This window comes from Electrona antarctica, assembly GCF_951216825.1.
Source record: "Electrona antarctica genome assembly, chromosome: 15".
In the NCBI taxonomy this organism is placed as follows: domain Eukaryota; kingdom Metazoa; phylum Chordata; class Actinopteri; order Myctophiformes; family Myctophidae; genus Electrona; species Electrona antarctica.
In genome coordinates this window covers 23,404,453-23,430,948 of record NC_136796.1, presented here as the reverse complement: position 1 = coordinate 23,430,948, position 26,496 = coordinate 23,404,453, and the positions used below count along the sequence as shown (strand labels likewise).

Below are 26,496 nucleotides of genomic sequence, written 5' to 3'. Positions count from 1 at the left end.
ATGTATGGGCGGTCAGTGGCAAACAGGTTTGTCAGACAAATGGACAGTCAGGAGGCTAGGTGTAAAAGGGATGTAAATCAGACCTACAAGTCTATTGTGAAGCTAATTCAAGGCAGGAAGATGCTAAATTATAATTAAATCTCTGAGGGTGGAGGAGGAGTTGGACTGTGTGAAACCGTGTAAAAAAAGTAGTTACTCCACTGCGCCCTCTACCGATATTGCCAAGAGAAAACCCTCATAGAGAAGATTTTTTTCCTTGGGTGAAATAAAATCCCTTTCTGGCCAAAAAGTGCATTTATACGTGTGGTGGGGGGCTCAAAACATTATTTTCGCTACAGAGGAGAGGCTGGTCTGCATTTATGCGAGCCCCGGAAGTCGACAGTAACATACTGTAGCTCTAAATGTGACGGCATTAGAGCTATGGACCAGAGCTAACACATATCATACCCTGTCCAGGTAGAGTTATGACTGGCCTCATGATGAATATGGCTGAATTGAATTAGGCTACTGCTCATGGACCCTTTCAGTGCTAACTGACTCATTAACACATTAGTTGTACCACCACTATGGAGGCGTTGGCCTATTGGCGGAGTCAGGTTACTATTGGCCTACTCTGGGGAGAATTGCTGGATAAATTCAAATTGGGGTCGTACTCAACAGACAATTGAACTCACACTACATGCGTTTTAAAATGAAAAAAAAAGAAGAAAAACACAAAAAGAAAATGTTAGGGAAAAACAGAAGGGACAACTTCCGATATTCATATATCCCATCTAGATAATATATGTTTATTTGTATACCATTGTATGGGAATGACTTGACGTGATTATATTAGATTAGTTTGATGGAATACTTAGCTTAAATACTGTTAGCAGTTTTCCAAAGAAGGTGCAGTTCAATAGAAGGTCTGCTAAAATGTAAAACATTTTAAGCCCAAGAAACCACATGACTTGACAAAACCTGTGCCTCGCCCGGGAATCAAACCCAGGTCGCAAGAATGGGAATCTTCAATCTTGCATGATACCACTACACGAGCGGCACAGTTTTATTTCATTTCATATTCGATTAAAATCATTGTGGCCTTTTCCAAACCATATCGTTTATGAAGATCCCAAAGTTATAATAAAATAATAACTTTCCACAGACTGTGGAAAGTTATTCTTAGTTAAATAGCTACCGTGGACTACAGTAGCTATTTAAATTTCCAGCAGCACTTACCAGCTCAGTATCGACTTGGCCTACCTACTCTCTCATTCACTGTACCTGTTAAAGTGCCCCCCACCCCCAGTGTTGTGAGTTGCTAGAACAATAGTCGTCTTTAATTTGCATAAAGACCATCACATTAAAAGTCCTCCAGAGAACCAGAGCCATCCTCACACACAGTATAAATAAAACCCACAGAGCAGAGGGCATTTACTGTAGCTAACGAAGACAGCAAGGAGTGAGTTTAAAATAACTTTCATATTAGCACCCAGACTTTCATCAAGTATACCTGGGCGACCTCATCATTGGGACCTGAATCTTCCGACTTCTCAGCTGAAGATAGCCAGGAGATCGACCCTACAGGGCTTAACATGAATCTAGCGGATTGGATATCCATGAACGAGGCCTTTGAATGCTATGACTGTAAGTGATGGATGCATTTGTCTTGTTGTTACTTGGTGTGTTTGATGCTGTGTTGTAGACTATGAGCAAATATTTTGTCAGCTACATGGAGCGGGTTCGGAAACGAAACGCGTGCATGTGTGCGTGCAAATTACCGGATACACTACAGTAGGCGGGCGCTCTAGAACGGATCAGAGCACTGCAGCGCTTACTAAATAGAAAAAAAACTGTCTTTCCACACTCTTTCCGCACTGCGGAAAGCTTGGTGACGCGGGCCCATGTAAACACAAGTGGACTGGCAATTACTTTAACCACTTCTAAGCCCACTTACTTTTTGGACGCCCTGCATGGATGGTGAAAGTGGTTAAATTATTAAACTGCAATCATTGATATATGCCTACTATTGGGGCTGCGCTGCGGGTGGTGCTGCCTGCTGTGGCCCCAACATTTACATTGCAATAATGTTTTACTGAAGTGAATGCGTTTGTGAGCCTGAGCCGACCAGCCAGGCGGTGGATAGGTGATGTGAGTCTTGATAATCTCGTAGGAAAGATAATGTTCAGGGAGGGAGGTAAAGATAGGATATTATTTTCCTACCAAGATTTGATGCGTGATACCCTGAAGAAGGCAAAACCCTTGTTTGCCGAAACGTCGGTTTAATAAAAGTTTCTTGCATGGTCATTAGCCTATACGAGCTGTGCGGCCTCTACTCTTTTCCTTCCAAGTTTTATCTCCTGCGGTCAGCACCTAACTATTTGTTTTGTTCTGCTACTATGATTTGACAAAACGTACAACAATGTTTGTTTATTTGATATGACTAATCATGGTTTGCAAGTGGTTCCCAGATCATCACAACTTCCACAAGAGAAATGGGTTCTATTAAGTCAATAGTTTGCCAGATGGATGGTGGCATTAATTTGTCAGTTCTTTAATCTCGATGAGTAGCCTAAATAATATATATTTTGTATCTACCGGTAAACTTTATTTAGCCACAGTGATCTTATTTTTAGATCACCCGACCTAAGTGATGGTGGTTTCACACAGTCAACAACTCCTCCACCCTCAGAGATTGTAATTATAATTTGCCTAATCTTCCTGCCTTGAATTAGCTTCACAATAGACTTGTAGGTCTGATTTACATCCCTTTTACACCTAGCCTCCGGACTGTCCATTTGTCTGACAAACCTGTTGGTTGAGTTAGTACCCAACCCTGGTGCTGGTGGTGGTAGCGGAGCATCTCTGCCTGTGTTTGAGACTGAAGGGTTATGAGGTTTGATTGTACGCTCTGTCATTTTATCTTACTCTCGATATTTCACTCTCACTCACAAACTTGTCTTGTGTCTCTTTCCCCTACAGTTGCTCCATCAAAGGAGGAGGAGGTGTCTGTGAAGAAGACGTACAGGGAGAGACAGAGGGATAGACAGAGGTCAGACAGAGGTCAGACAGAAGGAGTCACGTTGCTGAACAACTGTGATAGTATGAGCCTGTACATGTACACCAGGAGAGGATATGAACGCCCCACTACCACCTCCAGTGCTATGAGTAGTATGCTCCCCAAAGAGATGATCACTAGTAGTCCTAGGAGACTGTACAACAGGAGAGGGCCCGCCATACTCCCTGACCCCACCTCTCCCCCTGTGCTCCCTCCCCCTGTGCTGTCCAACAACAACATCTTATTGTCTCTGTGACGTTGAAGTAATGCCTGATTTATACGTGGTTGCATTCTGTGTTGAGCTGCAAGCTCACAGTGCGTCACAGCGCAAAGCATTATGTGCTTGTCGACTGGCTATTTTCAGTGCATGACATCCGTGCACAAATTAGTACTGTATACCTCAGGGTTAATGAGTCTGTTACAGTATGTTCTCTGTAGAGTTCCACTGTGTACAGGATGATTTAGTGACCATAGACAAGGCAGTCTATGGTTCCAATTGTATTGAAGCACAGACTATGGATCGAATCTTTTATTTTTTAAGATTTTATCAACTTTTTAAAAAGCTTTTACAGTTACACACTGAAGGTAATTATGTTGCATGTTTGGTTCAATATGCAACTGTTTGTAAATGTTACTGAATCCAGCAATAGTGTTTTTTTAATACTACCATATTTAAATTCAATTATATGAATTTGAAATGACTGAAATGATTGTGTTACGTTGACAAATGTCACAACTGCCTTACTGCCATCATGACTTCAATCAATTTTGCATATGTGTTCCCAAGAGAAATGAAACTTGTAACCCTAACTTTGTCAATCCCATTATTGTACAAGAGAAGTTATCTGTGACCCGTAGTGTGAGATTTTGTTAGTGATTGTTTCATATTAAAGCAATTGCTTAAGATATTTGCGTGACATCATTTATAGCATATCGTTTCTGTCGGGAGGAAACCTCATAACTCCATTTTTTAGGTTTTTGATTTTCCGGCATAAATCAGTGCTATTGAACACCCTTTACGTCTGTGTTGTTTCGAAAATATTTAAGCAATGGAAAGTAGTAAAAAGTGCTTTGGACAAAACATCTTAACTCCATTGGACCCTCAAAATGTCTGCTAAAGCAACTAACTCCACCACCTCTCCCCCTCTCATGGAAGTAATTGACAATATATAAAGTTACAACACCAACTTTAATGAGGCTGTATTACTTTGTTTTAAAGGTTAGGTTTTTTAATTTCCTGAAAAGCAGAGATATAGCACTTGCGCTTAGTTGGAAACATGAGGACATTGTGTAAAATACGTGGATCCACATGAGAACTTCTTGTGGCCAGCCTGTGATGTCGGTCGATGTATTAACATATTGGCAGTGATTATCTCCACACGAGATAATCGCACACGCACGTGCAATTTAGTTTTTTTGGTGAGTAATGAGTATATTCTATATCGGATAGATTGTGTAAATTATTGCATATTGCATAATTGCATCCTAATTGCATAACACCTGTGTGAAGGGAGGCACGCTCTCATCATACATCATCATGACGTAAATTCTCCTTTCATTGTCAATAGGAATTTAATTTATTTTTTGTGTAGGACAAAAATTAGGAAAATAGCCAATTTGATCGTCCACATATGACATAAATTCTCCATTCATTGTCAGTGGGAATTTAATGTTTGTGTAAGATGAAAATCTACACTAATAGCTGAATATAGGAGGGGCTAGCGCCCCACGAAAGTATAAGCTACGTCACTGATCGGTGTCCCCCATCCATGGCCACCTCCTTTTTCTCATCTAGTCTACTCTACACCATCTCTTCACTGAAAATAATATTTCAATGTTTATGTGATGTGAGTTGTTGTAGAAAGGTTATTTTGCCTCCATAATAGGGACGCCAGTCCATCTTCTGAGAAAAACGATTAGGCAGCCTGTTTTTGTATTTGATGTTTACATTGAGACACATATACTGTATATTCATATGCACATGCATACGTGTGGTGCACGCACGCACGCACGCACGCACGCACGCACGCACGCACGCACGCACGCACGCACGCACGCACACACACACACACACACACAATGAACCAATGCAAACAACAACGCTGAGCAAACACCATGCAGCAGATTTAGAACAAGTAGAAAGTTTAGGAGTTACAGGGGTGTCTTATTTGGGCCAAATTCAGCATGCCAGTTTCTGTAGACCTAATGCATTTAAAATCACATATTTTACACGTGTATTCTGTAGGCCTACACAAACGTATCAATATGTTTTATGTTCCCTCAAAAGGTTACTCCGGACTAAATAACATATAGGCTCATTTTCGTATACTTACAATATATTTATCCCAAATTACTTGACATGGGGTCTATAATTTACCCCCCAGGTGTAAATACTAAATACTTATTTTTGGGTATACTCAATTCTGATTGGCCAGAAGGTGTTAATTATTTTCAGATAACCACCCACCTTTAAAGGACCACTCCTGACTAAATATCATACCATATAATAGGCTCATACAGGCTGGGGAAACTGGACGACAGGGGCAAATCTGCAAAAAAATAAAATAATAATAAATATATATACACACACACACACACACACACACACACACACACACACACACACACACACACACACACACACACACACACACACACACACACACACACACACACACACACACACACACACACACACACACACACACACACACACACACACACACACACTGACAGGAATAACTGGGCTGAGCACAGTCTGGCCAGAAGAGGGTGCTGTGGTGTAAGAGATGAAAATAAAATAAAGCCATGTCACTGATTGCCACCAACATAAATTAAAACACATCCCCCATTTATAGTATTAAAAGCATATGGGTCGTTTCCTCAGGTTTTTCAGGTCTCACCAGTCCCTTACAGAGCAGGTTTAATAGCAATAATAAAAAATCATTCTCAGGCCTCATTCACACGTATCAAACACAGATCAATCAAATGTTTGGTAATTTTTTTGTTTTTCCAATGGGAGTCACATGGTTTGAGGGGGGGGGGAAGAACACCACCAGCAATCAGCAATTTTCGTACAGCAATCAAACACAAATGTTTGGTCAAACCATGTGACTCCCATTGGAAAAGCAAAAAAAAATTACCAAACATTGCTTTATTGGTGTTTGGTACGTGTGAATGAGGCCAATGGGAGCCACATGGTTTGACCAAACATTTGTGTTTGATTGCTGATTGCTGGTGGTGTTCTGCCCCTCCCCCCCCATGCATGGTTTTATATGCTAGTTTTTCTACGGATGGACGGACGGACGGAAGGAAGGAAGGAAAATACGCAGACATACAGTATAGAGTTAAATAGAAACAAAGAAGGTGGATGAAAATTACAAGCACTGAAACCTTGAAAGCTTTATTTATTAGAGCTGTATTTCTCATCTATATATAAACCCCCATCTATTTTTAACTCTCACAGTTTGTTTAGCATATTGACTCAGCCACTGAGCCTGTCGACTCACCTGGTCAATAAATAGCAGCAGCATCATGACAATGCATGACATTTATAAACTCACCATAGCTTGTCAATAAACAACCACTGAAAGCCTATATAATATACTTCATTGCCTGGGGTCCCACAGGGTCTGTTCTCTAGTAGGTCCCCTCCTATTTTCCCTCAACACATGTCTTCGCCAAAACTATAGCAACACGATGAGTTGTGAACTTGAGGATCTGGTGTTTTTGCTGGATCTTCACCAGCATGTGACAAGTACATCATCTCTGATCAGAAAACAAAACAGCATCATTGATCAATCCGGTCTGAACGCAATGTTGTAAGAACTCAAGAATGACATGGATTCTTCACCCGATGACAGAATGTACTGAATCTTTGTAGGCCAAATGCATCAGCAACACGTTGTTATTGTTGACGATGGTGATAATGACAGTGACAACCTACCAACAGTCATTAAGACATGCGAATCCCTTGACTCCTTCAAAACCGCTCTCAAAGGGCACCTACGGACGGCTGCAATTAAAAACTGGCCCCCGTAAAATCTGAATCCCCCACCCACCCCCTTTCCCCCTCACTGTATATATGTTTTTTTCTCCCCCTTTTTACCTCCTCTATGATGATTTCCTGTTTTGGGCTATATAGAAGTGTATATTTGTACGTCTCTAAATGTCATGATGAATTGAAAATGGTGGACCCTATTGTAAACAAGTGTAATGCTTTATGGTGTCGTCCACAGTTAACAGTTTTGTATTGAGTTGTGCTTGAAATGTACTGTAATTCTCAATCTGTTAATAAATTCTTCAATCAATCAATCAAAACAATATTTTGGGGGTGATGCATTCCCAGACACGCTGTCCAAAGTCTGAGTAAACAGATCGTCCTTAAGGCGCCTGTTACAGAACAAAGGTTTCAAAAGAAAGCATGCCTAATATGTTTACCTTCCTGTAGTGCATTTCTCTGTCACACATACTTTTATATCACAATCACATGCAGACATCATTATTATCAGTGTGCTTGATAAACACAAATACAAATTGCAGTCCATCACTGGTCTACTGGTCCATGTTGACCAGTGGAAAACTCCACTATACTGTTGTTGCCTTTGGCCCACTTCTGCCCTCTCCATCCATCCATTAATGATGCTGGTGTTTTGTCTCTCCGCCTCGTCACATCCTATATACAGCCTGCATAGCAACCATGCTATTCGGTTGTTACGGCTGTGTTACTTTTCCTTTTCAGGTTAACTTCACAGATATATAAGCCCCCTGGTTCTCTTCCCCAAGAAGATGCAGGGGTTGAGACACATGCATTAACACCTCCATTAAAAACAGCTTAAACTCTAAATGATTCGTTGCTTTTTTCCCCCCTTTCTTCACAGAAAATAGAAGATCCACAAGCTCACATGTCACATTGCGACACATTGTGAACTTGTAGATCTGCTTTTTTCACAGAATGTTTGCCCCAGAATGGGGACGCTAGGTGCCATGTGCTTAACCTGCTGGCTTGCGTTCAAATCCCAGTACTAGAGCCTATACTCTCATTTCCCTACTGTCTCAATATAGAATTGAGTGCCTTAGTTATATATAGTTTTTAGTGCCTTAGAGCCCTAGATCTGCTAGGCTCTAGGGCTCTAAGGATGAAAATGTCGGTTGGTCAGTCCGTTTGTCGCTCCATCCGTTCTTCTGTTCGTTGGCGGGTCCATCCACCACTTTGGTCTCAAACAATATAGCGTGACAAGTACTGGTTGGATCGCCATGGAATTTACTGTGGACCTTCTGCATCCTGGAGAATGAACCCTAACCGTTTGAGTGACTCCATGACCTTTCCTCTAGTGATGAGCTGTACTGATTGTGATTCTATTTGCATTGCCATTGATCTCTACCTGGTCAGGGCAAGTATGTGTGAAGCATTTGTGCGCAGGTGTGTGATCGGCATTACCATAGCATAAAAGATGGAATGTGGGCTGCTTGGGCTCAGAATCAGCTAAGACAAGTACCACAGACGAAAAACAGTCCAAATTTCATTCTGACCCCTCCACGAAAAGGCCTTGTTGTCCTGACCCCTTATCTATCATTTATACATTATGGATAAATAGTGTGGACTTAGACTGTTTTTCGTCGGTGGCATTATTGTGCAGCGGTTTTGTTGGTGTAGAGTGGGGCATTTCGAATTAGTACTATTTATAAGGTGAGTTGAGTTTTCTCATAAGGTACACACTTATTTGCAATAAAATAAATAAAAGTAAACCAAATAGGCTAAAACCTGAGACAGCATACATTTGAGATGTTGATATGTTTCTGTGTTATCAACAACACATCTTGTTTCAAAAGTGTTATTAATACAGTGAATAATGCTTTACTGCACAAATGTGTTGTTCCAAAACAGACCCTTAGAATATTTGAAATTATTTACCAGTTCTGCCCTTCACTCCTCCCTGCCTTCCTACTCCCTCCCCCTAAGAGTCCATTTGTTTGTTTAATGGTTTAATATTTAGCTCACATACACCAGCAGGGTTCTTTTTGTACCCCAACTGCAGAATTATCTGCACAGACGTTGAACTAGCCAGAAGACGGAGCTCTCCCAGAAGTCATCTCCTTGGCTTATATAAATGTGTGGGCTGGACTGTACTCTACCGAGGCTGCAGGGCTGTGATACTGCCTGACCGCCTGGCGGATGGTGGGCTGGTGGGCTGATTGGCTGAATGACTGACCTTCTGGCTGACTCACTGTCTGACGGTGTGGCTGGCTACCTGGTCGATCAACATACTGTATGGGTGGAAAAGTGACAGCTTCACTGACATGCTGTACTGATATGTCAGTGTATGTGCTGACGATTGATTTGACTGACTAGATGACTAAGTGCAGAACAACTGAATTGACAGTTGACACTGCAAAGCATCAGACGTTTGACTTTACCAGGACACTATTGAGACAGCGCTCATGAGGTGAACCGTTTGTTAGAGGCGAGGAACGATGGGACCACGGACAGCTGGTAAGGCCGCTGTGGATTTGATTTTGTGTATACCATTCTCTCTGCAGCATGTAATAAAACAGCATACTGCTTACATCACACTGTATCTCCAAATTTCATCTTATGTTTTTTTCTTCTTCAAAAAGCGATCACCCTATTTTATACTTTGTTTTGGCACAAAGGAAGCAAAAGTCAGATGACTCAGTTCACAACTCATGATGACATGATCGCTTATGGATTGTAATATTAGGAAGGCCGTTGACATAGTTTGTTATAATGAATGAGTGTATTTGACTGTGGGTAGGTCTAACCCTTGGGTCCAAGAAAACCACAACAAATGTACTGTGGTCAGATCATCTGAACACAGGGATTATCACCTCTTCTGACTCAAATGGGCGAGAAAAAATAAGGGGGAGGGGGGCTCCAAGGTTTGTGGCTGAGCTCAAGTCCTCTATGTCCCTTATACTCCAGGACCTGGCTAAGATATGTATGCAATTCATTTAGTGGAAACTATCTCAACTGTTCTAGGCTAATATGACCCCTGCGAACAAGAAATTCTCTATCTGGGGCGAAATACCCCAAAATGACCACGCCCTTTTTAAAATAACCGCCACTTAAAACATGCCTCTATCTTCTAAAACGTTGGAGCTACAGATGTTCTGAGATGCTCAAAATGTTCAGAATACTCATGTTTGAATACTCAATAGACCATGCACACGGCAAGTTAATGGCAGGGAGAAAACTAGCCACAATTTGCCATTGACCGCCCATACATCCAAAGTCCTATCTAATTGTATTCAATTATGTCAAACTCACCAACATTGCAGCTGTACAAAAAGCTTTAATTATCCTCTTTCTAGTGTTTGTTTCATACAAATCCATGGTAGACATGTTATGAGCGTTTTGAATTTGCACATAATGCAGGAGGCAGCGTGATGTTGCTTTACTGAAAGCGAGTGCTTCCAAACTCCATGCAACACTTGGGGAAAAAAATCACCTGCAAGGAATTTCTTGACATGAAGTAGCTCATAACATGTCTACGGTGGATATTTATGAAACAAACACTTTGCAGATAGTAAAAGGATCATTCAAGCTTTTCGTACATGGTGGTGAGTTTGACATCATTTAATACAATTAGACAGGACTTTGTGTCTGTTTGCATGTATGGGCGGTCAGTGGCAAACAGGTTTGTCAGACAAATGGACAGTCAGGAGGCTAGGTGTAAAAGGGATGTAAATCAGACCTACAAGTCTATTGTGAAGCTAATTCAAGGCAGGAAGATGCTAAATTATAATTACAATCTCTGAGGGTGGAGGAGGAGTTGGACTGTGTGAAACCGTGTAAAAAAAGTAGTTACTCCACTGCGCCCTCTACCGATATTGCCAAGAGAAAACCCTCATAGAGAAGATTTTTTTCCTTGGGTGAAATAAAATCCCTTTCTGGCCAAAAAGTGCATTTATACGTGTGGTGGGGGGCTCAAAACATTATTTTCGCTACAGAGGAGAGGCTGGTCTGCATTTATGCGAGCCCCGGAAGTCGACAGTAACATACTGTAGCTCTAAATGTGACGGCATTAGAGCTATGGACCAGAGCTAACACATATCATACCCTGTCCAGGTAGAGTTATGACTGGCCTCATGATGAATATGGCTGAATTGAATTAGGCTACTGCTCATGGACCCTTTCAGTGCTAACTGACTCATTAACACATTAGTTGTACCACCACTATGGAGGCGTTGTCCTATTGGCGGAGTCAGGTTACTATTGGCCTACTCTGGGGAGAATTGCTGGATAAATTCAAATTGGGGTCGTACTCAACAGACAATTGAACTCACACTACATGCGTTTTAAAATGAAAAAAAAAGAAGAAAAACACAAAAAGAAAATGTTAGGGAAAAACAGAAGGGACAACTTCCGATATTCATATATCCCATCTAGATAATATATGTTTATTTGTATACCATTGTATGGGAATGACTTGACGTGATTATATTAGATTAGTTTGATGGAATACTTAGCTTAAATACTGTTAGCAGTTTTCCAAAGAAGGTGCAGTTCAATAGAAGGTCTGCTAAAATGTAAAACATTTTAAGCCCAAGAAACCACATGACTTGACAAAACCTGTGCCTCGCCCGGGAATCAAACCCAGGTCGCAAGAATGGGAATCTTCAATCTTGCATGATACCACTACACGAGCGGCACAGTTTTATTTCATTTCATATTCGATTAAAATCATTGTGGCCTTTTCCAAACCATATCGTTTATGAAGATCCCAAAGTTATAATAAAATAATAACTTTCCACAGACTGTGGAAAGTTATTCTTAGTTAAATAGCTACTGTGGACTACAGTAGCTATTTAAATTTCCAGCAGCACTTACCAGCTCAGTATCGACTTGGCCTACCTACTCTCTCATTCACTGTACCTGTTAAAGTGCCCCCCACCCCCAGTGTTGTGAGTTGCTAGAACAATAATAGTCTTTAATTTGCATAAAGACCATCACATTAAAAGTCCTCCAGAGAACCAGAGCCATCCTCACACACAGTATAAATAAAACCCACAGAGCAGAGGGCATTTACTGTAGCTAACGAAGACAGCAAGGAGTGAGTTTAAAATAACTTTCATATTAGCACCCAGACTTTCATCAAGTATACCTGGGCGACCTCATCATTGGGACCTGAATCTTCCGACTTCTCAGCTGAAGATAGCCAGGAGATCGACCCTACAGGGCTTAACATGAATCTAGCGGATTGGATATCCATGAACGAGGCCTTTGAATGCTATGACTGTAAGTGATGGATGCATTTGTCTTGTTGTTACTTGGTGTGTTTGATGCTGTGTTGTAGACTATGAGCAAATATTTTGTCAGCTACATGTGGAGCGGGTTCGGAAACGAAACGCGTGCATGTGTGCGTGCAAATTACCGGATACACTACAGTAGGCGGGCGCTCTAGAACGGATCAGAGCACTGCAGCGCTCACTAAATAGAAAAAAAACTGTCTTTCCACACTCTTTCCGCACTGCGGAAAGCTTGGTGACGCGGGCCCATGTAAACACAAGTGGACTGGCAATTACTTTAACCACTTCTAAGCCCACTTACTTTTTGGACGCCCTGCATGGATGGTGAAAGTGGTTAAATTATTAAACTGCAATCATTGATATATGCCTACTATTGGGGCTGCGCTGCGGGTGGTGCTGCCTGCTGTGGCCCCAACATTTACATTGCAATAATGTTTTACTGAAGTGAATGCGTTTGTGAGCCTGAGCCGACCAGCCAGGCGGTGGATAGGTGATGTGAGTCTTGATAATCTCGTAGGAAAGATAATGTTCAGGGAGGGAGGTAAAGATAGGATATTATTTTCCTACCAAGATTTGATGCGTGATACCCTGAAGAAGGCAAAACCCTTGTTTGCCGAAACGTCGGTTTAATAAAAGTTTCTTGCATGGTCATTAGCCTATACGAGCTGTGCGGCCTCTACTCTTTTCCTTCCAAGTTTTATCTCCTGCGGTCAGCACCTAACTATTTGTTTTGTTCTGCTACTATGATTTGACAAAACGTACAACAATGTTTGTTTATTTGATATGACTAATCATGGTTTGCAAGTGGTTCCCAGATCATCACAACTTCCACAAGAGAAATGGGTTCTATTAAGTCAATAGTTTGCCAGATGGATGGTGGCATTAATTTGTCAGTTCTTTAATCTCGATGAGTAGCCTAAATAATATATATTTTGTATCTACCCGTAAACTTTATTTAGCCACAGTGATCTTATTTTTACATCACCCGACCTAAGTGATGGTGGTTTCACACAGTCAACAACTCCTCCACCCTCAGAGATTGTAATTATAATTTGCCTAATCTTCCTGCCTTGAATTAGCTTCACAATAGACTTGTAGGTCTGATTTACATCCCTTTTACACCTAGCCTCCGGACTGTCCATTTGTCTGACAAACCTGTTGGTTGAGTTAGTACCCAACCCTGGTGCTGGTGGTGGTAGCGGAGCATCTCTGCCTGTGTTTGAGACTGAAGGGTTATGAGGTTTGATTGTACGCTCTGTCATTTTATCTTACTCTCGATATTTCACTCTCACTCACAAACTTTTCTTGTGTCTCTTTCCCCTACAGTTGCTCCATCAAAGGAGGAGGAGGTGTCTGTGAAGAAGACGTACAGGGAGAGACAGAGGGAGAGACAGAGGTCAGACAGAGGTCAGACAGAAGGAGTCACGTTGCTGAACAACTGTGATAGTATGAGCCTGTACATGTACACCAGGAGAGGATATGAACGCCCCACTACCACCTCCAGTGCTATGAGTAGTATGCTCCCCAAAGAGATGATCACTAGTAGTCCTAGGAGACTGTACAACAGGAGAGGGCCCGCCATACTCCCCGACCCCACCTCTCCCCCTGTGCTCCCTCCCCCTGTGCTGTCCAACAACAACATCTTATTGTCTCTGTGACGTTGAAGTAATGCCTGATTTATACGTGGTTGCATTCTGTGTTGAGCTGCAAGCTCACAGTGCGTCACAGCGCAAAGCATTATGTGCTTGTCGACTGGCTATTTTCAGTGCATGACATCCGTGCACAAATTAGTACTGTATACCTCAGGGTTAATGAGTCTGTTACAGTATGTTCTCTGTAGAGTTCCACTGTGTACAGGATGATTTAGTGACCATAGACAAGGCAGTCTATGGTTCCAATTGTATTGAAGCACAGACTATGGATCGAATCTTTTATTTTTTAAGATTTTATCAACTTTTTAAAAAGCTTTTACAGTTACACACTGAAGGTAATTATGTTGCATGTTTGGTTCAATATGCAACTGTTTGTAAATGTTACTGAATCCAGCAATAGTGTTTTTTTAATACTACCATATTTAAATTCAATTATATGAATTTGAAATGACTGAAATGATTGTGTTACGTTGACAAATGTCACAACTGCCTTACTGCCATCATGACTTCAATCAATTTTGCATATGTGTTCCCAAGAGAAATGAAACTTGTAACCCTAACTTTGTCAATCCCATTATTGTACAAGAGAAGTTATCTGTGACCCGTAGTGTGAGATTTTGTTAGTGATTGTTTCATATTAAAGCAATTGCTTAAGATATTTGCGTGACATCATTTATAGCATATCGTTTCTGTCGGGAGGAAACCTCATAACTCCATTTTTTAGGTTTTTGATTTTCCGGCATAAATCAGTGCTATTGAACACCCTTTACGTCTGTGTTGTTTCGAAAATATTTAAGCAATGGAAAGTAGTAAAAAGTGCTTTGGACAAAACATCTTAACTCCATTGGACCCTCAAAATGTCTGCTAAAGCAACTAACTCCACCACCTCTCCCCCTCTCATGGAAGTAATTGACAATATATAAAGTTACAACACCAACTTTAATGAGGCTGTATTACTTTGTTTTAAAGGTTAGGTTTTTTAATTTCCTGAAAAGCAGAGATATAGCACTTGCGCTTAGTTGGAAACATGAGGACATTGTGTAAAATACGTGGATCCACATGAGAACTTCTTGTGGCCAGCCTGTGATGTCGGTCGATGTATTAACATATTGGCAGTGATTATCTCCAGATAATCGCACACGCACGTGCAATTTAGTTTTTTTGGTGAGTAATGAGTATATTCTATATCGGATAGATTGTGTAAATTATTGCATATTGCATAATTGCATCCTAATTGCATAACATAAGATTTACACGCACCTTCTAGGCTGAAAGCACCAGCAAACCAGATTTGAAAGGAATGTGCACTCAGTCAATTCTCAAATACAAGATCATTTCGACCTGGGAACCTGACGAATCTGCTTGCACATGTTTAATTTGTCTGCTGATGCCAGGTTAGGGATAATTATCAAAAGTTCCTAATACTGAGATGGCAATGTGCAATTATACCAGCAGGTGGTGGTATATGTATGCTTTGATGTCTAATTGTTTTGGATGTCTTCATTGTTAAATAGAGATGAGTTGACCATTACCTGATGCCATGGCAGCCTGAAAGAAGTTCACAAGGTCAACAGGTCACGGGGTCTAAAGGTTTGAGTATGGCATGGCATGATGGCAATGTGAGCATCTTGGGAAAGAGGTTGAAGTGAGCTTTAATTATCATAAAGATTATTATAATAAATGACTCTACAGTGTGACTCCACAGTCTGCACACTTAAACATTAGGATCACTTGAAAGAGATTATTTAGCTAAACATATTCACATAAGAGTTATGGAAGCTAATGACAGCCTATGGCAGTGTGACTGTAATAATTGTCCACTGTCCGTAACTCACTGAGCGGTGAGTTATGGTGGTGATTTGAGAGCATCTCCAGTTCAAAACAAGAAGGGATTTATTAAACTGGTAAATATTTTTGATACAGGTGAATTCTTCAAATGATCTTCCCTCTAACCATATTTGGGCCTTAATTCACCCCTGTGTTTTTTGCCAAGCATTTCTGCCTGGCATTCTGGAACATTCCAGACAGAGTAATCTGGAGCATTACCATTTAGGCAAAACTCCCTCACCCCAAAATCTATTGCTCTTTCTAAGCTTGTAGAGACACATTTGACACAGGGGGGATTGAAAGGGAAATGCAGCCTGAAGTTATGCAACAGTGCATTAATAGGTCATCTCTGCTTTGCATCGCCACTATTCAAAGAATCGTGACGATGTACAAACAGCTTATTCTACTTAACCACATAAGCCCTATTATATAGGTTACTTTTTCGAACAATGACATGCCAAAACTATAGCGTTGTGAGCTTGTAGATCAACTATTTCCAAATGTTGGTAATAATAAACAATATGGCTTTACTGCTTGGTTATTCTGCTCTGGTTTCTCCTGACAGATTTCCACGAGGAGCCAGAATTCTGTCTGTTGAAGATCTCTGCTCTCTGTTCAGAATTTGACATCTGATTGACTACTTCAGATGCTAGAGGCTCTACAACAGTCTCATCTGTGAGATCTGGGTTAGAGTGGTTAAACTGATTCTGATGCCATGCATCATTTTGCTGAGGCCCCCCTGAAAACCCCTTCAGGGACCCCTCTAGTCTACTCTACACCATCTCTTCACTGAAAATAATATTTCAATGTATGTTGTTGTAGAAAGGTTATTTTGCCTCCATAATAGTCCGCCAGTCCATCTTCTGAGAAAAACGATGTTTGATGTTTACATTGAGACACATATACTGTATATTCATATGCACATGCATACGTGTGGCGCACGCACGCACGCACGCACGCACGCACACACACACACACACACACACACACACACACACACACACACACACACACACACACACACACACACACACACACACACACACACAATGAACCAATGCAAACAACAACGCTGAGCAAACACCATGCAGCAGATTTAGAACAAGTAGAAAGTTTAGGAGTTACAGGGGTGTCTTATTTGGGCCAAATTCAGCATGCCAGTTTCTGTAGACCTAATGCATTTAAAATTACATCTTTTACATGTGTATTCTGTAGGCCTACACAAATGTATCAATATGTTTTATGTTCCCTCAAAAGGTTACTCCGGACTAAATAACATATAGGCTCATTTTCGTATACACACACACACACACACACACACACACACACACACACACACACACACACACACACACACACACACACACACACACACACACACACACACACACACACACAGTCACACACACACACACAATGACAGGAATAACTGGGCTGAGCACAGTCTGGCCAGAAGAGGGTGCTGTGGTGTAAGAGATGAAATGAAAACGTGTCAATAAAATAAAGCCATGTCACTGATTGCCACCAACATAAATTAAAACACATCCCCCATTTATAGTATTAAAAGCATATGGGTCGTTTCCTCAGGTTTTTCAGGTCTCACCAGTCCCTTACAGAGCAGGTTTAATAGCAATAATCAAAATTCATTCTCAGGCCTCATTCACACGTATCAAACACAGATCAATCAAATGTTTGGTAATTTTTTTGTTTTTCCAATAGGAGTCACATGGTTTGAAGGGGGGGGGGGGCAGAACACCACCAGCAATCAGCAATCAAACACAAATGTTTGGTCAAACCATGTGACTCCCATTGGAAAAGCAAAAATGTTTGTCATGTTTTAGTCATGTTTTAGTTTTTTTAGGCCACCACAATGCTTTTCCAATGGGAGCCACATGGTTTGACCAAACATTTGTGTTTGATTGCTGATTGCTAGTGGTGTTCTGCCCCTCCCCCCTCATGCATGGACGGACGGGCGGATGGACGGACGGACGGACGGAAGGAAAATACGCAGACATACAGTATAGAGTTAAATAGAAACAAAGAAGGTGGATGAAAATTACAAGCACTGAAACCTTGAAAGCTTTATTTATTAGAGCTGTATTTCTCATCTATATATAAACCCCCATCTATTTTTAACTCTCAGTTTGTTTAGCATATTGACTCAGCCACTGAGCCTGTCGACTCACCTGGTCAATAAATAGCAGCAGCATCATGACAATGCATGACATTTATAAACTCACCATAGCTTGTCAATAAACAACCACTGAAAGCCTATATAATATACTTCATTGCCTGGGGTCCCACAGGGTCTGTTCTCTAGTAGGTCCCCTCCTTTTTTCCCTCTACACATGTCTTCGCCAAAACTATAGCAACGCGATGAGTTGTGAACTTGAGGATCTGGTGTTTTTGCTGGATCTTCACCAGCATGTGACAAGTACATCATCTCTGATCAGAAAACAAAACAGCATCATTGATCAATCCGGTCTGAACGCAATGTTGTAAGAACTCAAGAATGTCATGGATTCTTCACCTGATGACAGAATGTACTGAATCTTTGTAGGCCAAATGCATCAGCAACACGTTGTTATTGTTGATGTTGACGATGGTGATAATGACAGTGACAACCTACCAACAGTCATTAAGACATGCGAATCCCTTGACTCCTTCAAAACCGCTCTCAAAGGGCACCTACTGTACGGATGGCTGCAATTAAAAACTGGCCCCCGTAAAATCTGAATCCCCCACCCACCCCCTTTCCCCCTCACTGTATATATGTTTTTTTCTCCCCCTTTTTACCTCTCGATGATTTCCTGTTTTGGGCTGGTGGGCTGGTGGGCTGACCTTCTGGCTGACTCACTGTCTGACGGTGTGGCTGGCTACCTGGTCGATCAACATACTGTATGGGTGGAAAAGTGACAGCTTCACTGACATGCTGTACTGATATGTCAGTGTATGTGCTGACGATTGATTTGACTGACTAGATGACTAAGTGCAGAACAACTGAATTGACAGTTGACACTGCAAAGCATCAGACGTTTGACTTTACCAGGACACTATTGAGACAGCGCTCATGAGGTGAACCGTTTGTTAGAGGCGAGGAACGATGGGACCACGGACAGCTGGTAAGGCCGCTGTGGATTTGATTTTGTGTATACCATTCTCTCTGCAGCATGTAATAAAACAGCATACTGCTTACATCACACTGTATCTCCAAATTTCATCTTATGTTTTTTTCTTCTTCAAAAAGATCACCCTATTTTATACTTTGTTTTGGCACAAAGGAAGCAAAAGTCAGATGACTCAGTTCACAACTCATGATGACATGATCGGTTATGGATTGTAATATTAGGCCGTTGACATAGTTTGTTATAATGAATGAGTGTAATTGACTGTGGGTAGGTCTAACCCTTGGGTCCAAGAAAACCACAACAAATGTACTGTGGTCAGATCCTCTGAACACAGGGATTATCACCTCTTCTGACTCAAATGGGCGAGAAAAAATAAGGGGGAGGGGGGCTCCAAGGTTTGTGGCTGAGCTCAAGTCCTCTATGTCCCTTATACTCCAGGACCTGGCTAAGATATGTATGCAATTCATTTAGTGGAAACTATCTCAACTGTTCTAGGCTAATATGACCCCTGCGAACAACTTAGGAACTGTGAGAAATTCTCTATCTGGGGCGAAATACCCCAAAATGACCACGCCCTTTTTAAAATAACCGCCACTTAAAACATGCCTCTATCTTCTAAAACGTTGGAGCTACAGATGTTCTGAGATGCTCAAAATGTTCAGAATACTAGAGATGGGATTTATGGCTCTTTGAAGGGAGCCGGATCTCTGGGATCCGTTCCTTGCAAAGAGTCGTTCAAAAGACTGGCTCTTTTGAACGACGTTCCCGATGGGGGGGGGGGGGGGGGGGGGGGGCAAAACAAAAAAAACTGTCCCCAGTGCCTCCCCAATATCTGCCCAGGGCCTCCCTAGTGACTCCCCACTCCCCAGTGCCTCCCCAGTGTCTCCCCAGTGTCCCCCCCCAGTGCCTGGGGGGGGACTGCCCCCCTCCTCCTCTAAAAAGGAACGGCTCCCTACTGTGAACCGGATCCCATCGTTCCTTTCAAAGAGCCGTTCAAATGATCCGACTAGCCACAATTTTCCATTGACCGCCCATACATCCAAAGTCCTATCTAATTGTATTCAATTATGTCAAACTCACCAACATTGCAGCTGTACAAAAAGCTTTAATTATCCTCTTTCTAGTGTTTGTTTCATACAAATCCATGGTAGACATGTTATGAGCGTTTTGAATTTGCACATAATGCAGGAGGCAGCGTGATGTTGCTTTACTGAAAGCGAGTGCTTCCAAACTCCATGCAACACTTGGGGAAAAAAATCACCTGCAAGGAATTTCTTGACATGAAGTAGCTCATAACATGTCTACGGTGGATATTTATGAAACAAACACTTTGCAGATAGTAAAAGGATCATTCAAGCTTTTCGTACATGGTGGTGAGTTTGACATAATTTAATACAATTAGACAGGACTTTGTGTCTGTTTGCATGTATGGGCGGTCAGTGGCAAATTGCGGCTAGTTTCCACCTTGCCATTAACTTGTGGAAAGATGACGTGTGCATATGGTCTATTGAGTATTCAAACATGAGTATATAGAGAATTTCTCACAGTTCCTAAGTTGTTTGCAGCAGTCATGTGTCTGTCTTTTTTTCTGCACTTTTTGGCCAGAAAGGGATTTTGTTTTTTACACCACCAGCACCAGGGTTGGGTACTAACTCAACCAACAGGTTTGTCAGACAAATGGACAGTCAGGAGGCTAGGTGTAAAAGGGATGTAAATCAGACCTACAAGTCTATTGTGAAGCTAATTCAAGGCAGGAAGATGCCAAATTATAATTACAATCTCTGAGGGTGGAGGAGGAGTTGGACTGTGTGAAACCGTGTAAAAAAAAAAGTAGTTACTCCACTGCGCCCTCTACCGATATTGCCAAGAGAAAACCCTCATAGAGAAGATTTTTTTCCTTGGGTGAAATAAAATCCCTTTCTGGCCAAAAAGTGCATTTATACGTGTGGTGGGGGGCTCAAAACATTATTTTCGCTACAGAGGAGAGGCTGGTCTGCATTTATGCGAGCCCCGGAAGTCGACAGTAACATACTGTAGCTCTAAATGTGACGGCATTAGAGCTATGGACCAGAGCTAACACATATCATATTAGTTGTACCACCACTATGGAGGCGGTGGCCTATTGGCCTACTCTGGGGAGAATTGCTGGATAAATTCAAATTGGGGTCGTACTCAACAGACAATTGAACTCACACTACATGCGTTTTAAAATGAAAAACAGAAGGGACAACTTCCGATATTCATATATCCCATCTAGATAATATATGTTTATTTGTATACCATTGTATGGGAATGACTTGACGTGATTATATTAGATTAGTTTGATTGAATACTTAGCTTAAATACTGTTAGCAGTTTTCCAAAGAAGGTGCAGTTCAATAGAAGGTCTGCTAAAATGTAAAACATTTTAAGCCCAAGAAACCACATGACTTGACAAAACCTGTGCCTCACCCGGGAATCGAACCCAGGTCGCAAGAATGGGAATCTTCAATCTTGCATGATACCACTACACCAGCGGCACAGTTTTATTTCATTTCATATTCGATTGAAATCATTGTGGACTTTTCCAAACCATATTGTTTATGAAGATCCCAAAGTTATAATAAAATAATAACTTTCCACAGACTGTGGAAAGTTATTCTTAGTTAAATAGCTACTGTGGACTACAGTAGCCATTTCAATTTCCAGCAGTCGATACCAGCTCAGTATCGACTTGGCCTACTCTCTCATTCACTGTACCTGTTAAAGTGCCCCCCACCCCCAGTGTTGTGAGTTGCTAGAACAATAGTCGTCTTTAATTTGCATAAAGACCATCACATTAAAAGTCCTCAGCCAGAGCCATCCTCACAGTATAAATAAAACCCACAGAGCAAAGGGCATTTACTGTAGCTAACGAAGACAACAAGGAGTGAGTTTAATATTAGCACCCAGACTTTCATCAAGTATACCTGGGCGACCTCATCATTGGGACCTGAATCTTCCGACTTCTCAGCTGAAGATAGCCAGGAGATCGACCCTACAGGGCTTAACATGAATCTAGCGGATTGGATATCCATGAACGAGGCCTTTGAATGCTATGACTGTAAGTGATGGATGCATTTGCCTTTTTGTTAATTAGTTGGTGTGTTTGATGCTGTGTTGTAGACTATGAGCAAATATTTTGGCAGCTACATGGAGCGGATTTGGAAACGAAACGCGTGTGCATGTGTGCGTGCAAATTACCGGATACACTACAGTAGGCGGGCTCTAGAACGGATCAGAGCACTGCTCACTAAATAGAAAAACCTGGCTTTCCACACTCAGGCACTGCGGAAAGCTTGGTGACGCGGGCCCATGTAAACACAAGTGGACTGGCAATTACTTTAACCACTTCTAAGCCCACTTACTTTTTGGACGCCCTGCATGGATGGTGAAAGTGGTTAAATTATTAAACTGCAATCATTGATATATGCCTACTATTGGGGCTGCGCTGCGGGTGGTGCTGCCTGCTGTGGCCCCAACATTTACATTGCAATAATGTTTTACTGAAGTGAATGCGTTTGTGAGCCTGAGCCGACCAGCCAGGCGGTGGATAGGTGATGTGAGTCTTGATAATCTCGTAGGAAAGATAATGTTCAGGGAGGGAGGTAAAGATAGGATATTATTTTCCTACCAAGATTTGATGCGTGATACCCTGAAGAAGGCAAAACCCTTGTTTGCTGAAACGTCGGTTTAATAAAAGTTTCTTGCATGGTCATTAGCCTATACGAGCTGTGCGGCCTCTACTCTTTTCCTTCCAAGTTTTATCTCATGCGGTCAGCACCTAACTATTTGTTTTGTTCTGCTACTATGATTTGACAAAACGTACAACAATGTTTGTTTATTTGATATGACTAATCATGGTTTGCAAGTGGTTCCCAGATCATCACAACTTCCACAAGAGAAATGGGTTCTATTAAGTCAATAGTTTGCCAGATGGATGGTGGCATTAATTTGTCAGTTCTTTAATCTCGATGAGTAGCCTAAATAATATATATTTTGTATCTACCGGTAAACTTTATTTAGCCACAGTGATCTTATTCTTACATCACCCGACCTAAGTGATGGTGGTTTCACACAGTCAACAACTCCTCCACCCTCAGAGATTGTAATTATAATTTGCCTAATCTTCCTGCCTTGAATTAGCTTCACAATAGACTTGTAGGTCTGATTTACATCCCTTTTACACCTAGCCTCCGGACTGTCCATTTGTCTGACAAACCTGTTGGTTGAGTTAGTACCCAACCCTGGTGCTGGTGGTGGTAGCGGAGCATCTCTGCCTGTGTTTGAGACTGAAGGGTTATGAGGTTTGATTGTACGCTCTGTCATTTTATCTTACTCTCGATATTTCACTCTCACTCACAAACTTGTCTTGTGTCTCTTTCCCCTACAGTTGCTCCATCAAAGGAGAAGGAGGTGTCTGTGAAGACGTACAGGGAGAGACAGAGGGAGAGACAGAGGTCAGACAGAGGTCAGACAGAAGGAGTCACGTTGCTGAACAACTGTGATAGTATGAGCCTGTACATGTACACCAGGAGAGGATATGAACGCCCCACTACCACCTCCAGTGCTATGAGTAGTATGCTCCCCAAAGAGATGATCACTAGTAGTCCTAGGAGACTGTACAACAGGAGAGGGCCCGCCATACTCCCCGACCCCACCTCTCCCCCTGTGCTCCCTCCCCCTGTGCTGTCCAACAACAACATCTTATTGTCTCTGTGACGTTGAAGTAATGCCTGATTTATACGTGGTTGCATTCTGTGTTGAGCTGCAAGCTCACAGTGCGTCACCTGCGCAAAGCATTATGTGCTTGTCGACTGGCTATTTTCAGTGCATGACATCCGTGCACAAATTAGTACTGTATACCTCAGGGTTAATGAGTCTGTTACAGTATGTTCTCTGTAGAGTTCCACTGTGTACAGGATGATTTAGTGACCATAGACAAGGCAGTCTATGGTTCCAATTGTATTGAAGCACAGACTATGGATCGAATCTTTTATTTTTTAAGATTTTATCAATTTTTAAAAAGCTTTTACAGTTACACACTGAAGGTAATTATGTTGCATGTTTGGTTCAATATGCAACTGTTTGTAAATGTTACTGAATCCAGCAATAGTGTTTTTTTAATACTACCATATTTAAATTCAATTATATTAATTTGAAATGACTGAAATGATTGTGTTACGTTGACAAATGTCACAACTGCCTTACTGCCATCATGACTTCAATCAATTTTGCATATGTGTTCCCAAGAGAAATGAAACTTGTAACCCTAACTTTGTCAATCCCATTATTGTACAAGAGAAGTTATCTGTGACCCGTAGTGTGAGATTTTGTTAGTGATTGTTTCATATTAAAGCAATTGCTTAAGATATTTGCGTGACATCATTTATAGCATATCGTTTCTGTCGGGAGGAAACCTCATAACTCCATTTTTTAGGTTTTTGATTTTCCGGCATAAATCAGTGCTATTGAACACCCTTTACGTCTGTGTTGTTTCGAAAATATTTAAGCAATGGAAAGTAGTAAAAAGTGCTTTGGACAAAACATCTTAACTCCATTGGACCCTCAAAATGTCTGCTAAAGCAACTAACTCCACCACCTCTCCCCCTCTCATGGAAGTAATTGACAATATATAAAGTTACAACACCAACTTTAATGAGGCTGTATTACTTTGTTTTAAAGGTTAGGTTTTTTAATTTCCTGAAAAGCAGAGATATAGCACTTGCGCTTAGTTGGAAACATGAGGACATTGTGTAAAATACGTGGATCCACATGAGAACTTCTTGTGGCCAGCCTGTGATGTCGGTCGATGTATTAACATATTGGCAGTGATTATCTCCAGATAATCGCACACGCACGTGCAATTTAGTTTTTTTGGTGAGTAATGAGTATATTCTATATCGGATAGATTGTGTAAATTATTGCATATTGCATAATTGCATCCTAATTGCATAACATAAGATTTACACGCACCTTCTAGGCTGAAAGCACCAGCAAACCAGATTTGAAAGGAATGTGCACTCAGTCAATTCTCAAATACAAGATCATTTCGACCTGGGAACCTGACGAATCTGCTTGCACATGTTTAATTTGTCTGCTGATGCCAGGTTAGGGATAATTATCAAAAGTTCCTAATACTGAGATGGCAATGTGCAATTATACCAGCAGGTGGTGGTATATGTATGCTTTGATGTCTAATTGTTTTGGATGTCTTCATTGTTAAATAGAGATGAGTTGACCATTACCTGATGCCATGGCAGCCTGAAAGAAGTTCACAAGGTCAACAGGTCACGGGGTCTAAAGGTTTGAGTATGGCATGGCATGATGGCAATGTGAGCATCTTGGGAAAGAGGTTGAAGTGAGCTTTAATTATCATAAAGATTATTATAATAAATGACTCTACAGTGTGACTCCACAGTCTGCACACTTAAACATTAGGATCACTTGAAAGAGATTATTTAGCTAAACATATTCACATAAGAGTTATGGAAGCTAATGACAGCCTATGGCAGTGTGACTGTAATAATTGTCCACTGTCCGTAACTCACTGAGCGGTGAGTTATGGTGGTGATTTGAGAGCATCTCCAGTTCAAAACAAGAAGGGATTTATTAAACTGGTAAATATTTTTGATACAGGTGAATTCTTCAAATGATCTTCCCTCTAACCATATTTGGGCCTTAATTCACCCCTGTGTTTTTTGCCAAGCATTTCTGCCTGGCATTCTGGAACATTCCAGACAGAGTAATCTGGAGCATTACCATTTAGGCAAAACTCCCTCACCCCAAAATCTATTGCTCTTTCTAAGCTTGTAGAGACACATTTGACACAGGGGGGATTGAAAGGGAAATGCAGCCTGAAGTTATGCAACAGTGCATTAATAGGTCATCTCTGCTTTGCATCGCCACTATTCAAAGAATCGTGACGATGTACAAACAGCTTATTCTACTTAACCACATAAGCCCTATTATATAGGTTACTTTTTCGAACAATGACATGCCAAAACTATAGCGTTGTGAGCTTGTAGATCAACTATTTCCAAATGTTGGTAATAATAAACAATATGGCTTTACTGCTTGGTTATTCTGCTCTGGTTTCTCCTGACAGATTTCCACGAGGAGCCAGAATTCTGTCTGTTGAAGATCTCTGCTCTCTGTTCAGAATTTGACATCTGATTGACTACTTCAGATGCTAGAGGCTCTACAACAGTCTCATCTGTGAGATCTGGGTTAGAGTGGTTAAACTGATTCTGATGCCATGCATCATTTTGCTGAGGCCCCCCTGAAAACCCCTTCAGGGACCCCTCTAGTCTACTCTACACCATCTCTTCACTGAAAATAATATTTCAATGTATGTTGTTGTAGAAAGGTTATTTTGCCTCCATAATAGTCCGCCAGTCCATCTTCTGAGAAAAACGATGTTTGATGTTTACATTGAGACACATATACTGTATATTCATATGCACATGCATACGTGTGGCGCACGCACGCACGCACGCACGCACGCACACACACACACACACACACACACACACACACACACACACACACACACACACACACA

General features: G+C 41.4%; 3 protein-coding genes across 3 annotated transcripts in view; all 3 read left to right on the top strand.

The window, feature by feature from the left end:
* The window catches only part of LOC306937785 (DEP domain-containing mTOR-interacting protein-like), a 92,438-nt gene that overhangs the window by 57,052 nt on the left and 8,890 nt on the right, over positions 1-26,496 (top strand). The window lies entirely within an intron of this gene.
* Positions 12,164-14,615, top strand: LOC306937783 (uncharacterized protein). The gene is made up of 2 exons (XM_079521732.1): positions 12,164-12,296; positions 13,634-14,615. Exons 1-2 carry the CDS (start codon positions 12,245-12,247, stop codon positions 13,963-13,965), a joined length of 384 nt encoding a protein of 127 aa, XP_079377858.1. The 5' UTR covers positions 12,164-12,244; the 3' UTR covers positions 13,966-14,615.
* LOC306937995 (uncharacterized protein) lies at positions 21,927-23,654 on the top strand (the record flags this gene model as incomplete). Its single annotated transcript, XM_079522017.1, has 2 exons — positions 21,927-21,996; positions 23,326-23,654. Exons 1-2 carry the CDS (start codon positions 21,945-21,947, stop codon positions 23,652-23,654), a joined length of 381 nt encoding a protein of 126 aa, XP_079378143.1. The 5' UTR covers positions 21,927-21,944.

What these genes read in the sequence shown, in the direction of transcription:
- LOC306937783 (XM_079521732.1), top strand. Translation starts at nt 12,245, where the DNA reads ATGAATCTAGCGGATTGGATATCCATGAACGAGGCCTTTGAATGCTAT. An exon ending in GGCCTTTGAATGCTATGACT is followed by an intron (nt 12,297 to 13,633) that starts GTAAGTGATGGA and finishes TTTCCCCTACAG; the next exon opens with TTGCTCCATCAAAGGAGGAG.